This window comes from Salvelinus sp. IW2-2015, unplaced genomic scaffold (genome assembly GCF_002910315.2).
Source record: "Salvelinus sp. IW2-2015 unplaced genomic scaffold, ASM291031v2 Un_scaffold961, whole genome shotgun sequence".
In the NCBI taxonomy this organism is placed as follows: Eukaryota; Metazoa; Chordata; class Actinopteri; order Salmoniformes; family Salmonidae; genus Salvelinus; species Salvelinus sp. IW2-2015.
In genome coordinates this window covers 300,651-316,634 of record NW_019942665.1, presented here as the reverse complement: position 1 = coordinate 316,634, position 15,984 = coordinate 300,651, and the positions used below count along the sequence as shown (strand labels likewise).

Sequence of the window (15,984 nt, the reverse complement as noted above, 5' to 3'; positions counted from 1 at the left end):
TTGTTAAATCTAACTGCTTAACTATTTATCTGTACATGGAATTTTATTATTAAAAAAAAATCTTTACAGGAAAATGCCACAGGCACTATCTAATGTGTGGAGACATTTCACTGCAGCTAATGTAGAAGGAAAAGCTGTGTACATTTGCAAATACTGTGCCAAATCATAAGTGAAAAATGCAACAAAGATGCAGAATCATCTGGCCAAGTGCATAAAGTTCCCTCCGCGCTCACAACAAGCAAACTCTAACAAAAGTCCCTCTACTTCCATTCGAGATGCGATGGATCATTCAATACTCCCTTTCTTTTGTTGTTCAGTGAAATCATTCCATGTGACTCAACTCATTTAATTAAAGTTCAAATCGTAACCAAATAGTTTTTTTTTTCTATTGGAAGGATTTAATAATTTGCAATTATGTCTACTTATGATGAGGTAAAAGGTTTGTTTGTCTCCATATGATATGGTAAATATATCAAATGCAAAAAAACATTACATTTAAAATGGTACTCATATTAATTTGCATATATTTCTGTTAATTCCCACGGAAAGTTTCCACCTTTGAATATTCCCCAAAGTGCCACGCTATATTTCAGGTTGGGGGTTAGCGGGTAACAAATGCTTCATAGCATAACTCACAGAGAGAGACCCAGCACAGCGTCTGTGTTGTCTAACAGTAAGAAAATGTATGCTCTCACTATACTGTAAGTCGCTCTGAATAAGAGCATCTGCTAAATAACTAAAATGTAGATATAAATAGGTCTAAGAACGGCATTTCATCCACTAAGGAACACAGTGACCACACTGAGCTGATCAGTCTGACCACACCGTTCATAGACTTTGTATTTTCTCTCTCTCTCTCTGTGTAAAGAAGCTGTGCGCCTACATGCATTCACTCAACCTCCAATGAAAGCACAACGCTTTAACAAGACCAGCGTGACCGATGTTGCTTACGTTGACCATGTCTACTGAAGTGCCTGGGTAAGCTGTTCTGACCTCCGAGTGTTGACCTCTTTGAACCCCTTATACAGAGCCAGCTTGTGAGAACTCGACCCTCCTGCCCACCCCTACACCATGATCTCCTAACCCTTCACCAAAAGCAGTCTCCAGTACTGGAGGAACACAACCCCAGAAAAACCCCAGACCGCTCCCTTCCCTGCAACTGTCAACACACTGTCCTACAAATTCACAGAGGCTGCCTCCTTGGAAAACATAGCACATGACAGCTGCTTGTTTTAGGTCGAAGGCAATTCTGCAACTTAGCTGATAGTATGTTAGGCTGCATACACAGTGCATTTGGAATCTATTCAGACCCATTGACTCTTTCCACATTTTGTAACGTTATAGCCTTATTCTAAAATGGATCTACACAAAAACACACACACACTACCCTATGACAAAACAAAAACTGTTTAGAAAATGTTAGCATATATATATATATATATATATATATATAATATATATATATATATATATATATATATATAACTGCCGATAATAATACAACACACAGTGGGGAGAACAAGTATTTGATACACTGCCGATTTTTCAGGTTTTCCTACTTAACAAAGTGTGTAGAGGTCTGGGATTTTTTTATGAATTTATTTGCAAATTATGGTGGAAAATAAGTATTGGTCAATAACAAAGTTTCTCAATACTTTGTTATATACCCTTTGTTGGCGAATGAAAGAGGTCAAACGTTTTCTGTAAGTCTTCACAAGGTTTCACTGGTATTTTGGCCATTCTCCATGCAGACTCCTCTAGAGCAGTGATGTTTTGGGGCTGTTGCTGGGAACACAGACTTTCAACTCCTCCAAAGATTTTTCTATGGTTGAAAGATCTGGAGACGTCTAGGCCACTCCAGGACTTAAAATGCTTCTTACGAAGCCACTCCTTCGTTGCCCGGGCGGTGTGTTTGGGCATTCATTGTCGATGCTGAAAGACCCAGCCACGTTTCATCTTCCAATGCCTTGCTGTATGGTAGGCTTTGTTACTTATGTGGTCCCAGCTCTCTGCAGGTGTTCCACTAGGTCCCCCGGTGTGTCTGGATTTTGCTCACCGTTCTTGTGATAATTGTTTGACCCACGGGGTGAGATCTTGCGCTGGAGCCCCAGATCGAGGGAGATTATCAGTGTCTTGTATGTCTTCCATTTCCTAATAATTGCTCCACAGTTGATTTCTTCAACACCAAGCTGCTTACCTATTGCAGATTCACTCTTCCCAGCCTGGTGCAGGTCTACAATTTTGTTTCTGGTGTCCTTTGACAGCTCTTTGGTCTTGGCATAGTGGCGTTTGGAGTGTGGACTGTTTGAGGTTTGGGACAGGTGTCTTTTATTACTGATAACAAGTCAACACAGGTGCCATTCAATACAGGTAACGAGTGGAGGACAGAAGAGCCTCTTAAAGAAGAAGTTACAGGTCTGTGAGAGACAGAAATCCTTGCTTGTTTGTAGGTGACCAAATACTTATTTCCACCATAATTTGCAAATAAATTCATTAAAAATCCTACAATGTGATTTTCTGGATTTTTTTTTCTCCATTTTGCTGTCAATAAGTTGAAGTGTACCTATGAATGAAAATTACAAGGCCTCTCTCATCTTTTTAAGTGGGAGAACTTGCACAATTGGTGGCTGACTAATCTTTTTGCGCTACTGTATATATATATATATAATCCAATTTACTTAAGTAATCAAGATCCATTGTTTGAAGCATCTTTGGCAGCATTACCGTGTGGTCAGTTGTGTAGAGCATGGCGCTGCAACGCCAGGGTTGTGGGTTCATTCCCCACGGGGGGACCAGGATGAATATGTATGAACTTTCCAAATTGTAAGTCGCTCTGGATAAGAGCGTCAGCTAAATGACTTAAATGTAAATGTAAATTACAGCCTCAAGTCTTCTTGGGTATGACGCTAGAAGCTTGGCACACCTGTATTTCGGGAGTTTCTCCCATTCTTCTCTGCAGATCCTCTCTAGCTCAGTCAGGCTGGATGGGGAGCATCGCTGCACAGCTATTTTCAGGTATCTCCAGAGATGTTCGATCGGGTTCAAGTCCGGGCCAGTCAATGACATTGAGACTTGTCCCGAAGCCACTCCTGCGTTGTCTTGGCTGTGTGCTTAAATGGTTGTTGTCCTGTTGGAAGGTGAACCTTCGCCCCAGTCTGAGGTCCTGAACAGTCTGGAGCAGGTTTTCATCAAGGATCTCTGTACTTTGCTCCGTTCATCTTTCCCTCGATCCTGACTGGTCTATCAGTCCCTGCCACTGAAAAACATCCCTACAGCATGATGCTGCCACCACCATGCTTCACCGTAGGGATGGTACCACGTTTCCTCCAGACGTGACGCTTGGCATTCAGGCCAAAGGGTTCAATCTTGGTTTCATCAGACCAGAAAATCTTGTTTATCATGGTCTGAGAGACTTTAGGCGCCTTTTGGGAAACTCCAAATGGGCCGTCATGTGCCTTTTTACTGACGAGTGGCTTCCGTCTGGCCACTCTACCATAAAGGCCTGATTGGTGAAATGCTGCAGAGATGGTTGTCCTTCTGTAAGGTTCTCCCATCTCCACAGAGGAACTCTGGAGCTGTCAGAGTGACCATCGAGTTCAGGGTCACGTCCCTGACCAAGGCTCTTCTCCCCGCGATTCCTCAGTTTGGCCAGGCGTCCAGCTCTAGGAAGAGTCTTGGTGGTTCCAAACTTCTTCCATTTAAGAATGATCGAGGCCATTGGGTTTTTAGAGACCTTCAATGCTGCAGAAATGTTTTGGTACACTTCCCCAGATCTGTGCCTCGACATAATCCTGTCTCAGAGCTCTACGGACAATTCCTTCGAACTCATGGCTTGTTTTTCAATCTGACATGCATGATCAACTGTGATACCTTATATAGACAGGTGTGTGCCTTTGCAAATCATGTCCAATCAATTGAATTTACCACAGGTGGACTCCAATCAAGTTGTAGAAACATCTCAAGGATGATCAATGGAAACCGGATGCACCGGAGCTCAATTTCAAGTCTCATAGCAAAGGGACTGAATACTATGTACATAAGATATTTATGTTTATTTTTAATACATTTGCATAAATAAAAAAACATTGCTGTTATTATGGGATAGTGTGTAGATTGATTAGGACAAATAATTATTTAATCCATTTTAGAAAGCTGTAACATAACAAAATGTGGAAAAAGTCAAGGGGTCTTAATACTTTCCAAATGCACTGTAAATTAGACTATTTCTATATAAAAACACAACCTACATTTACCTCTCAGGCGTCAATACATTATTCTACTTCATTCTTGAAAGGAAGCTACATCATTTTAAAAAGACCCTTCAGAACAGTCTACCTACAGTATCTTACTGTGAGAGCATGTAGCTATCCATCACTGATATAATCCCTGGATTAAGTACAGGGGTATTATAGAAGCATTCTTCTCACCAAGCAGGAAATCCTCACATTTGAGACTATTGTTGGAAGGGGACTGCCTGTGTGATTAGACTGACCTACCTGCCTGCCCTCTCCAAGACTCTCTCTTATAGTCAGCAGAATTAGAAAAGCCACCCCATCTTAAAACGGGGGATATGTGTGGTGACGGACGACCAGAACACAGGGAGGCTAAGGGAGCCGCAGACGTGCAGGACTCAAACACAACCTTTGGCAAGACCTCAACAATTGCAGCTTAACATAATTTGGAAATACCAGACGGTGGTGCGTACCCTCGGCGGCACTGTTAAACCGCAAAGCTGCTTTCTCTATGCTGTGTCCCTCGTGCTTTTACTCACTCTCATCCAGATATACACAAACATGAATTATACCCGGAACCTAGCAAGGTTTTTTCTATGAATAACACCCTGAGCCATATCCTCATGAGCTGTTCTAATTGTTTGTTTGTTATAGACATATCATGTTTTAGCTGGAGAGGATACAGGCTGAGAGGATACAGGCTGGCCTATTCTATAAAGTGCAGTGTTCAGCCCATTTACCCATGCATGCAACACATTACAATATTTATGTAGTCAGACACCCTTAGGATGATTAACAAGGCAAAGTTCCCCTATGCCCTGACCCAGTTTTGTTTGTAGCTTTGTGACATTTTTAAACAAAAAAGGTACAGGAGACAGAGAGTCAAGATCAGAGGTTAGCTTATCATTACTTTCCCTTGGTGCCTTGCGGTTACATCATTTTGTACCGTGTTCAGTAGTCAATAATACAGTTTCTAATCCGGTTACAGCCAGAAGACCCTTCTGCATTATAATAGCGTACAGTAATCTTCATCCATTGACACTGTAGCCCATCCTCATACCTGTCAATAGTGAGCCATTGGGTTCTGAGGTATTCACGCACAGGGGTTAATAACCAGACAACAATAACAAAAAGAGATCACTTGTAATGGCCTAGCTACATGATGGCATGAGGCAGGCTGTGGTCTATCTTGGGTTAGTTATAAACATATTTGACGGTAGTCTCGCGACAAACTGCGCATGTGCAGGCCGTCAAAACAACAGCACTCCTTCAATATAAAGTTGTTTGACTAAAATGAAAACGTGTCAGTAACTTTCAGGAGGTTGGAGTAACAACATGTTCAACTATTTAAGACAATGGCTCCAATCTAGGTTGTGCCTTTAGATTTGGACAAAATAAAAAACTAAAGTTAGAATTTTTCACTACTCTCATTGACTTCTCATACTCCAAACCCCGGCCTGCTTGGTCTGTTTCGCAAGCATTCCAGGAAGTCTCGCGATCACGACCGGCCCGCTCATTAGGAAGCATTTTCTGAGCTAAACTGACTAAGACGCACCTCCAACAACAAACATTTTCTCTCACCCACTTGCATATGGTCTTTTTAGGTGAGCACTGATGCCGCCCTGTGATAAGCAGTGCCGACTTTGTCAAAGGCAGGGGCACCAAATATTTTGCTTGTCCATTCCCAGCACGCCTCTCCGTGTAGCTCTCCGCATCGCTGCGGCACTCCACCAACATTCAGTCAAAAATACAATCTAATATAAATCATGTAGCAGATACAGGATATGGTAGAATGAGTTTGTGGCCTTTTCTGTAGCCCACAGGCTGGAGATCAAATGTATGACAATGTAATGAGACGGACACTTTTTACGTCATGCAGGTTTCACCAATCAAAAAGCCAAACCTAAATGGCACCCAATCAAATAATAAATGTGCTGTCATGTTAAAAACAACATATCTAAAAACAGGACAGGTCAAAGTAAAATGGGCAATCACAACTGTTGTCCAGGAGTTTCTCCCTATTGTCATTATTAGTGGTTTCAAGTTTGTATCTGTCAATTTTTCACAAGCTGATCATAGCAGGAAAAAAATGTAATACTTCTGCATTTCCCACTGTGTAAACACATTACAGATAGGCTCACGATACCTGCTGACAAAGTTGGGTAGTTGATATTCAGAGCTTAAATAGATTAGTCACAGAAATCAGGATTAATAAAGCCAATGCAATGCATGTTTTACAAATGGTGGGCCTACCACATGGACGGGCATTCATAAAAGTACATTGGGAGCCTACATGGCCAAAGTCTTTTTGGTCCTGTCCGGACTTCTTTTTGTGTTTTACAAACGGTAGGCTTATCACACAGATGTGCATTCATAAAATTATATTTCAGGCAACAATGTAGGCACCTCAGTAAGCACGGACGGAAGCCAACACCTTTTGGAAGTCTTTTTATGGTGCAGTCCGGACCGGCCTTGATTTCCACATCTACAGACATCGATTTTTTTGTCCGGACCAAATCTGAACCAATCATAGACGTCTAAATTTGGTTCCGATTTTGTCCGGTCTGGACCAGCCCAAACATTGACATCTATAAATTATGTATTTTCAAATTTCATTCAGAACCTAAATTGAACCTAACTTCAACTACTGGAAAATATGTCTTTTAGCTTACTAGGGATATTCTAGTTCTGCATTTTTTGAGGTCCTGCCTAGGGCGGCAGATCAGCAAGGACCAGCCCTGCTCGCAATGTTGCACCTCTGGGATTAGAAACTCTGTGGTAGTGGTACAGCCACTGCCGTATAATATCAGACAGCACCACATCTGTCGACCTCGCGCTGCATGTTCTCCTACCTGAACATTCTGCAGCAGCCAAACACATCGCTCTCTGACGTCATCGAAAGGGCACCGCTTGGACAGCATGAGTAGACGGGCCAGGATGTCGTTCAGGTCGCTGGTGGGGTGCCCTGCAGTAGCTAGAGGCGAGGGGACGGTGGCTGGTATCGGCCCTATACTCTCCACTCTCCGCATCACCTCCTGGCTGATGTGCTCCATTGCTGTGCCTCTGGATCTCGCGTCACGGCTGCCCAGAGCCTCCCATCTGGCTGTGGCATCCTGATCCTGGATGTCCATCTTATTCTGATTCTCTTGATTTCTCGTGGCAGGCTATAATATGAAGTGCATGAAAAACCAACCGTTTGCTGTCAAATACTCAGATGCTAAAATATTTTATGTACACACTACGTTAGCATCCCCAAAATGCATTCATTCAATAGACCGTACAACTACAAATATTTATGAAAATTCTAAAACAATGTCAGTCAAAACTTCAACAATGCAGCTAGAGAGTTGGCATTGATAATACAAATGAGAAACAAAATACTTTGACTGGATAAAAAGGACATTGTATGCATTGCCAAGATGCTTCTGTGTGTGTGTGTGTGTGTGTGTGTGTGTGTGTGTGTGTGTGTGTGTGTGTGTGTGTGTGTGTGTGTGTGTGACCAGTGAAAGGGAACGGACAACAAAAAAAAAAACATGCGGGCGTATCAATGGACAATGAAGACAACTTTTCGTCCCTTCCAACCTGTACGGAGAACACTGAGAAAGCCAGTCGTTTGTTGACCAGAAAGTTACTACCAACAAAGAAAGCCTAGTTGTACAGTACTGCTGCTGAGAACAACAAGCTAGCTGTAGCTACAACGCTAGTTAGCCGTTTTGCAGTTCGTTGGCAGCTAGTAATGTTGTTCAACATGCTAAAATAAAAACATGTTTCCTATGTACTTCCAAAATGTTTGGCACTGATCTGACAGTATCCACAGCCAATGCACGTTGTTTTAGTAGTCTCACTAGCTAGTTATAAATGTGTGGTATCTGGTTTACAAGGCAGGTTTGGTTAGCTAACCAAAATGCCATTCAATCTTTTCTCGCTCTCTCTGTCTTAAGCCTTTTAACAGTAGCTAGCTGGTTACAAAACAGGAATATTGTACAAATATCTATAGCATAACGGCAGTTATATACCCTCATTTTTCAGTACATCTTACAAACGAAGGGTGTCATTCACAAATACTTACTTTATTCACATTATTTTTGCACAGATCTTGCAGCCGTAGGACGTCTTGAGTCTGCACTGAAACACGGAGGCAGATTTCATTATACAGAGCAGCAACTTGAGTTGACAGTTGATTGGAAAGACTCATGTCCAATGGTCTACTGCATAATACAATGAAGGAGGATCTATGCAGATCTTCACCAATAGGTAAGGTGTAAGGCGTGCCCATAACCACGACAGGGGAAACATGGGAGTTTGATTATTTTAGCAAACGGACCCACATAAAAAACGGGAATGAACAGGTATTAAAAAATACACTTCCCAGCAAACATAGGGATTGTTGTTGCGCAGAGCCCCCCCCCCTTCCCCTTGTTTATCATAAATGTAAAATAACAACATTTTAGAAGTGAACACATCCCCCACTTTGCTTTTACACAGACAAGCGATTCTAAACCTCAGGTGACACAAAGACATTTAAATACTATTTGCAACAGTGCCACCATTACAACTCTTTGAATATAGAAATGTGTATTTTTATATATGAAAATATAGTGCCATTCACAAGAGTAAGGAGAGAATGCCATCATCGTTTGAGGTTTTTCCATCATTTGGACTAAACATCCAGCCAGGGTGTCTGTGATGGGGAGATTACCACAGTGGGACGTGGGCAAACTGCTGTCCCATTCAAGACTGTCACCAGGTGGCTAGTGCCAGACAGGCATATGCTATTCCGTTCCTTTATAAACGTACCACACAGCTCTCAAAACCCATACGTGTGCATGTGAAGAAATCTGCGCATTCATCTGCATCTCATCATCGTCATCATCATCATCTGCAAACAGGCTGCCTGCCTCCCAGCTTTGACAGCTTTCTGATGGAATGAAAATATAATTTCCCTCATAATATTCTCCATGGCCAAATATTTTGCATAAATTGGTTGAAGAGCCACTTCAATCAATTGAATCATTGGTTCAGACTTTGTAACACATGGCAGAGGGGCTTTTAATTATTGTTAGACTGATACATTCATACATTTCAGTTATGCTCCGGTTCCAAGCGCATTTGATTAATATATTATATTGGGTCTGCATTACAGTATTATTTTATCCATACATCTGTTGTAGCAGACAATCTTTTGAGTGGATAGTGCCTAGAATAAACTGTGCGCAGAGAACCCACTGCGCAGGCTGAACCAGTGAGCGGTAAAAGGAAGAGTGTAGGAGGGAAATGTTAATTGTAAGAACTGCCTGCTGTCATCGTTTGGAAGTTTAGCCATCCAAAGTCAACAAATCGGAAGCAGATAAATAATACATGTCATATATTTGTATTTTATTTCGAGGGTATTTTTTCTACCATTACATATGGAGGCTTATCAAGATCAGGTGAGACAATTGCATAGCTAAGTTAGCAAAATAACTCCAGACATGTTTTGAGTTAGCTAACGTTAGTTAGTCAACCCATAGCTAGCTGGCAAGCTATCCTTCCTCGTAACTAACGTTAGCTAGCTAGCGATGCAAGTGCTTCTGTTTGCAACCGATTATCTTTGTTTGGGACTTTGTCATGATTGTCACGCTAGCTACTAAAACTAGCTTGCTAAAATGAACAATGGAACGTTCGATGTGTTTCCAGGAGAGTTTGTTTGCCTTTTTGAAAACAGCTGCGTTGCTACCTTGCTAAGATTGGGCACGTTTAGCACTCTTTTAGGTGGTCTTCATGCTGGTGTCTTTGCTAAGTCATTCAACCATGCTGCTTTTCTATCTAGTTGCTGGACTCTCCTTCCAAAAATAGTTACATAGGGAGCTACTACCAGCCTCCAGATAGGCTGTCACTACCTTCATATGTCTGGGAAGCCCCTGCCCCCCTTACCAAGACGGCCATGAACTTGCAGAACATTACTCCGCAGGTGTATCGGACTACGCCTGATGCTGGCAGCAAAGGTAGGCACGATGTAGACAATGAAATGCCTTTACTTCTGGGACTGTCTGCTGTCCTTGGTTTAACTATTATGCATATGGTTGTAGCTTGGTTACTAACGGTAGGTGTTTTTCTCCCCGGTAGCAGTCATTGCTGCTCTCAAGACCCTCCAGGAGAAGATCCGTCGTCTGGAGCTGGAAAGGAAGCAGGCTGAGAAGAACGTCAAACAGTTTTCCCAGGCAGCCCATGGATATGAGTGCTCCATCACTCCATGCAACACCACAGAAACAGATGGCTCCAGGAAGAAAGGTACTTGACTTTGAGACTATATACTGTATATCTGCAACTCACTCTCTGTGCCTCTTGTTTTTTGTTTTTTTAAGGTGGTAGTTAAGCTTTAATATTGCAGATAGATTGTAGCTTCCATCAATGTAATTGTTTGCATCACTTCCAATCCCCCATATATTTTCCTTTATTACTTTGTAACCCTACCACCCCTCCACTAATTGGAGTAAACTAGTGAACAACAACGCTTAGGCCTCTACTTCCAGCTTATACATACTATATGCATTTTATGGACAGTCTATTTTACAATAGTTATCTTTTGTTTGTTTTTACACCTGTCCTTCCTCAACCTCTCCCATCTATTGCTGATGTCCATCTGGTTTGATTTCTATTTGCCATATCTGTGCCTCTTGTTGCTGTGTACTCAGAATGATGCTTATGGTGATAAGGAACCATGTCTAATCTCTCACTCCTGTTTTTTGTCTGTGTTTAGAGCGGGTCACTCCGCTTCAGTCTGCGGAAGCTCGCTGTCAGCTCCTTGAGAAGCAGCTGGACTACATGAGGAAGATGGTGGAGAATGCAGAGAAGGACAAGAACACTCTGACTGAGAAACAGGTACATGCCACTAAGGGTGTGTTCATAAACTCACTCTGGCTAACTACTCTGATTTCAGAGCACTTTCATATGAGTGTGCCAGAGTGCAGAATAACTTATGAACTTTACAAACGCGCAACACTTGTTGAGTATGGCTGGTGTCAGTCAATGTCGGCAATTTTTTTAAATTAAATTGTTGTCAGGAGCACAGTTAGACACCAACACTCTAGATAACATGAAAACAGCCTAACCAGCTCTGTTAGCTAGGGTGAGTACAATGGTCAGACTGTGTTGTCCTCTCATTTGTGTCTAGAAATAGCTAGCAAACTAACCAACTTAAGCCAGATAGCTTGGGTGCTTGACTGCCGTTGCTTGGATCAACCCTACTCCTCGGCCAGAGCGTCCAGTGTGGCTCTGAACGCTCCGAGAGCAGAACACTCTGAATTTATGAATGGACAATCTGACAACGCTCTGAATTTACGAACACCCAGAGCACAACTGTCCATAGATATAGCTGAATGTGAATCAGCTGGCCTCTGTTCACCAATTCCTCATTAAGTAGGCAGACATGTTGCACGTTATTTTTGCTGCATCAGACTAGATTAACACGTGTCTGTTTATCCATTGGAGTTGTCCCTTCAGAAGCAGAGGCTCCAGAACTGCTCTGATGCCCACACTCCGCTAGAGAAGCTGGAGAAACTAGAGAGGGACTGTCTGAAACTGTCCAAGACACAGTCTGTGGCTGAGGTAACCAATGGTGCTTTGGTTGAATGAGGTGTAACTAACCATAGTCTGTGGTGGTAAATCAAAAGTTAATCTCAACTTTTCTCTGTTGTCCTCAGAGGAAAATTGAGCTGCTGGAACAGAAACTCCTGGAAGAGGAACACGAGCGGAAACTTGTGCAGGAGAAAGCAGATGAGGTTAGTGTAATAACACCTACACAAGCAGTGGTGTAGTGAGGGTAAACAGTTTTAACTTTATTTTATTTTGCGATAGCGTTTATCCGCCTTTTGCGGAAAAATACATTGAAAGTATAGGGAACGTTACTTTTTTCATTATCAAGCCCAAACATCCTTTAACAGCTGCAGAGGGAGCTGGAGACCAACCTCCGCCTGTGTCCTGCAGTCCCGGATGAGGTTAAACCAAAGAAGAAGTCCAAGAATGCCTCCAAGGTACTACATTCAATAACCAGAACTTAATGACGTGCACTGCAATTAACTTTATTTTGTGCTACATAACAATGTCTGAACATTTCCTCTCCAGAAAACGAGTTTGGTGCGGCAAGAGGCCCCAGCACCACCATGTTTCCCCAAAAATAAACTGCCCTTCGTAGCTGGAACAGTACGTCTGCATTTTACTTTGCAAGTATTTATTGGGTTTGTTGAGAGAATTCCTCTGTGACTGAGCGCCACATCTCTCCCTATCTTTCTCTCTCTTAGTCGACAAGCCCCAGCCACTCGGTGCACGCTAACATGCAGAGTGTCCTCCACATGATGAAGCACCACCAGCCCCACCTGTGTGAGCGGGTGCGTTCCCTGCGCAGGTCTGGCTCCGCTGGGGCCAGGAGAGCCCTCCATAGGGCCCCATCCACCCCCACCTCTCCCCCTGGACCGGCAGGTCCTGCTCTGGGCTCTCTGTCTGAGCTACTGCTGGCACTGCAGGATGAACTGGGACAGATGAGCTTGTGAGTACTACCATTAGCTAAGAGTGTGTGTGTGTTTGTGAACAATGTGTATGCAGGTTTCTGATGGATTTTGAGGGGGCTGATAGTGTGTTAACATTAATTATTAAACACACACATTACTGAGTGTGTTTTAATATTTCTGTCTGTGTAATTCAGTGAGCACCAAGAGCTGGTTTGTCAAATGGATGAGACGCGGCGTCGGGATACCAGGGAGGATCTGGAGAGGGAGCTAGAGCTGCTGGTCAAGAGGATGGAGGAGAAGGGATCTCAGATCACCAAGCTCCGCAAACACCAGCAGACTGTACGTACATAATACTGCAGAGAGGGAGTTGGGAGGAATGAGGGGATGTTCTGCATCTGCAGGAGGGGTAGGGAGGAGGATTACTGGGGAGAGATTTTTTTTTGACATGTCTAATAATACTGTATGACCTCCCTGTGTTTCCTCTCCCCACTCAGGTGGACAAACTTACACAGAACCCCCAGAAACCTCGTCAGCGGGCGACAAGTGAGGATGGCAGGGCTAAGGGGGGGAGTGGGGTGAGACCCTTGCCCCCCTCTCCAGTTAAGACCACCTCACGGGGGGGTAAGAGAGCTGGGGTGAGTCAGGAGGAGAACCTCCAGCTGCTCAGAGAGACCCAGAGACTCTGCACTAGCCTAAAGAAAGATGACATCACCTGGGAGACATAGTTAGGACAGCATGTATCAGAGCTGGATCTGAAGGACCCCTCTGTGTACAGGTTCATCTCAAACCATACTGGATTATATACAAATGATGACCAATGGGCGATGGAGATGAAAGCCTGCATACATAGGGGTCCTTCAGGACTGGCTTCGGGAGCCACAGAAGCAAAGCATTGTGGATCCCCCATTGTGGTTTTCAGCTTCTGCATGGTCAGATGTTTTCTAAACAGATATTTATGACCAATGAATGTCTCACCTTGAAGAATAAACATTTATATCCAAGAGTTTTCTCTCTTGCGAGCTTTGAAGTGATGCGTTTGGACATATTTGATTTCAATTATATTATTGTATTTGAAGTTACTTTTTATTACTTGTATTTGTTATGTATGTTTGTTTTGTTATACACATTGTACATGCACAAAAATAGTCACGTTTTTGTCTAATAAACACTTAATATAACAGCATCAGACTTTTGTTTTACCTCAACCTTTTTTCTTATGTTCAATATTCCTGTGATTTTCATTCATCTATTAAAGCCAGATTTGCCCAGACTACTTCAGTCCAATGTTTTGTGCCCTTATGGTCACATAGTCAATATCCACTAGATGGTGATGTTTCTCCTGGATAGGAAACTAGAGGTAAGAAGAGGCCGCCATTTATATTTTTGTCATTTTAGGACCTCCAGCCCTACTGCAGTTTGTAATTTATTTCAGCTTGTTGTGAAATTATGACTTATTTCATTTAGGGACATAGAGACTACAGTATTTCTTTACAATACATTAATAGACAACCGACATTCCCCTATTGTTCTCCAGTATCAAACCTTGCCTAGACAAGTCTGTTATGAAACCTATTGACACTTACCATAAGGCCTACTGCTTAGGGTATGAACAGCTTGATAATAACCAATATAAGCATCATACGGCTGGCTTCCTTATCTGAAAGTCAACCCATGCTGTCTGTTCTGTTTGAGAACGCTTATGTCAACAGCAACAGACAGCTGAACAACAGCAGTACGAAGGAGCATCTATGTCTTTCTGACCACAGGAATACTGAGGTGGTGCAATACAGTTAGCTTGGGTGCCAGTCCTTCTCCATAAGGTGGAGGTTGGAAATAGCAGAAACAGACTAGCACACAGACTGACTCTGAATGTGAGACAGGCTGGAGTTGGGAATGTAGACTAAGTGAGACTTGAGATGGGCTTTCAGTCTTTGTTTCCTTTCACAGTGGCCTCAAAGCTCAGGGGACACCAGATATGCAATATGCAGGAGGACTTAGAACCCCCATAGAGGAAGGTCGAGTGAACCAAGTCTTTCCTCCAAAACAAGCACACACAAAACTACACTGTTAACAGTATATACAGTCATGTGAAAAAGAAAGTACACCCTTTGGAAAGTGGTATTTTATAAAACATATTTGGACACATGGATATTTGAGCTAAATTCCAAACACATTTAATAATAAAGCTAACCCAATTTAACAAATAACACACAAAAAAATGTGCTTTGAAAATGTTATGCAATTAAAATAAACAAAATGCAATTTTCTTAAGCAGAGAAAATGTGTACACCCCTAGATTTACCGTCACCTAAAATGGCTAGAATTAGAATCAGGTGCACCAAAACAGGTGAAAATGATTAGGAAGTCATTAGAGTACCTTGGGCCCAGCCTTCCATAAAGATTAGAAACTTGGTCTGGTTTGGTCTTAACCGTATGGCTGTGTGGTAACATCATGCCAAGATGGAAACACCTCCAAGGCCCTTGAAGAAACATTATTGATGCCAGTGAGTCTGGGAAGGGTTACAAATCCATTTCCAAGCAATCAAAGTACATCATTCCACTGTCTGACGGATCATCTACAAATGGAGAAAACTCCAGACCACTGGCAATCTACCTAGGACTGATCGTCCCACCAAATTCTGACAAAAGATGCTCATAGAAGTCTCTAAGAACCCCAGGATAACATTAAGGGATCTACAGACCTCTTGCCATAATCAGTGTCGAAGTGTATGAGTCAACTGTCAGAAAGAGACTGCACAAACTTGGCCAACATGTGAGGTCAGGAAGAAGCCTCTGCTCTCAAAAAAGAATGTCAAGACTGACGTTTGCCAGACAACACCTGCGTAAAGACCAAAACTACTGGAACATTGTGCTCTGGACAGATGAGTCAAAGGTGGAGTTGTTTGCCCGCAATGCCAGACGCCATCTTTGGCAAAAACGAAACACTGCCTTTGAACAGAAGAACCTCATACCAACCCTAAAGCATGGAGGCGGTGGCATTATGGTTTATGGCTGTCTGATGGCCTGGCCAACTTGCCATCATTTAGTCAACCATGAATTCCATATTGTACCAGAGAATTCTTGAGGAGAATGTGAGGCCATCTGTCAAAAAGCTGAACCGAACATGAATCCTTGCAACAGGACAATGATCCAAAACACACAAAAGCAAAGCTACAACCGAATGGCTCAAAAAGAAGAAATGGAGGGTTATGGAATGGCTGAGTCAAAGCCAAGATCTCAATCCTGTCCAAATGCTGTGGGGGAAC

General features: G+C 42.7%; 2 protein-coding genes across 3 annotated transcripts in view; one reads left to right on the top strand and one right to left on the bottom strand.

The window, feature by feature from the left end:
* Positions 1-8,408, bottom strand: part of sesn1 (sestrin 1) — a 68,955-nt gene extending 60,547 nt beyond the window's left edge. Inside the window, exons 1-2 of the mRNA XM_024136587.1 lie at positions 8,302-8,408; positions 7,085-7,396 (exon numbers count right to left, since the gene is read on the bottom strand). Of these exons, the coding sequence (XP_023992355.1) occupies positions 7,085-7,363 (279 nt within the window). The 5' untranslated portion in view covers positions 7,364-7,396; positions 8,302-8,408. The remainder of the gene's footprint in view (positions 1-7,084; positions 7,397-8,301) is intronic.
* Positions 8,409-9,461: 1,053 nt separating this feature from the next.
* Positions 9,462-13,901, top strand: cep57l1 (centrosomal protein 57, like 1). Of its 2 annotated transcripts, none has more exons than XM_024136586.2 (11): positions 9,462-9,661; positions 10,042-10,216; positions 10,341-10,502; positions 10,972-11,093; positions 11,703-11,819; positions 11,915-11,992; positions 12,155-12,244; positions 12,336-12,413; positions 12,512-12,756; positions 12,913-13,057; positions 13,213-13,901. In XM_024136586.2, exons 1-11 carry the CDS (start codon positions 9,641-9,643, stop codon positions 13,441-13,443), a joined length of 1,464 nt encoding a protein of 487 aa, XP_023992354.1. In that variant the 5' UTR covers positions 9,462-9,640; the 3' UTR covers positions 13,444-13,901. The 2 variants fall into 2 exon arrangements, with proteins under 2 accessions (XP_023992354.1, XP_023992353.1); XM_024136585.2 differs by having other exon boundaries at positions 10,338-10,502.
* Positions 13,902-15,984: the final 2,083 nt, after the last annotated feature.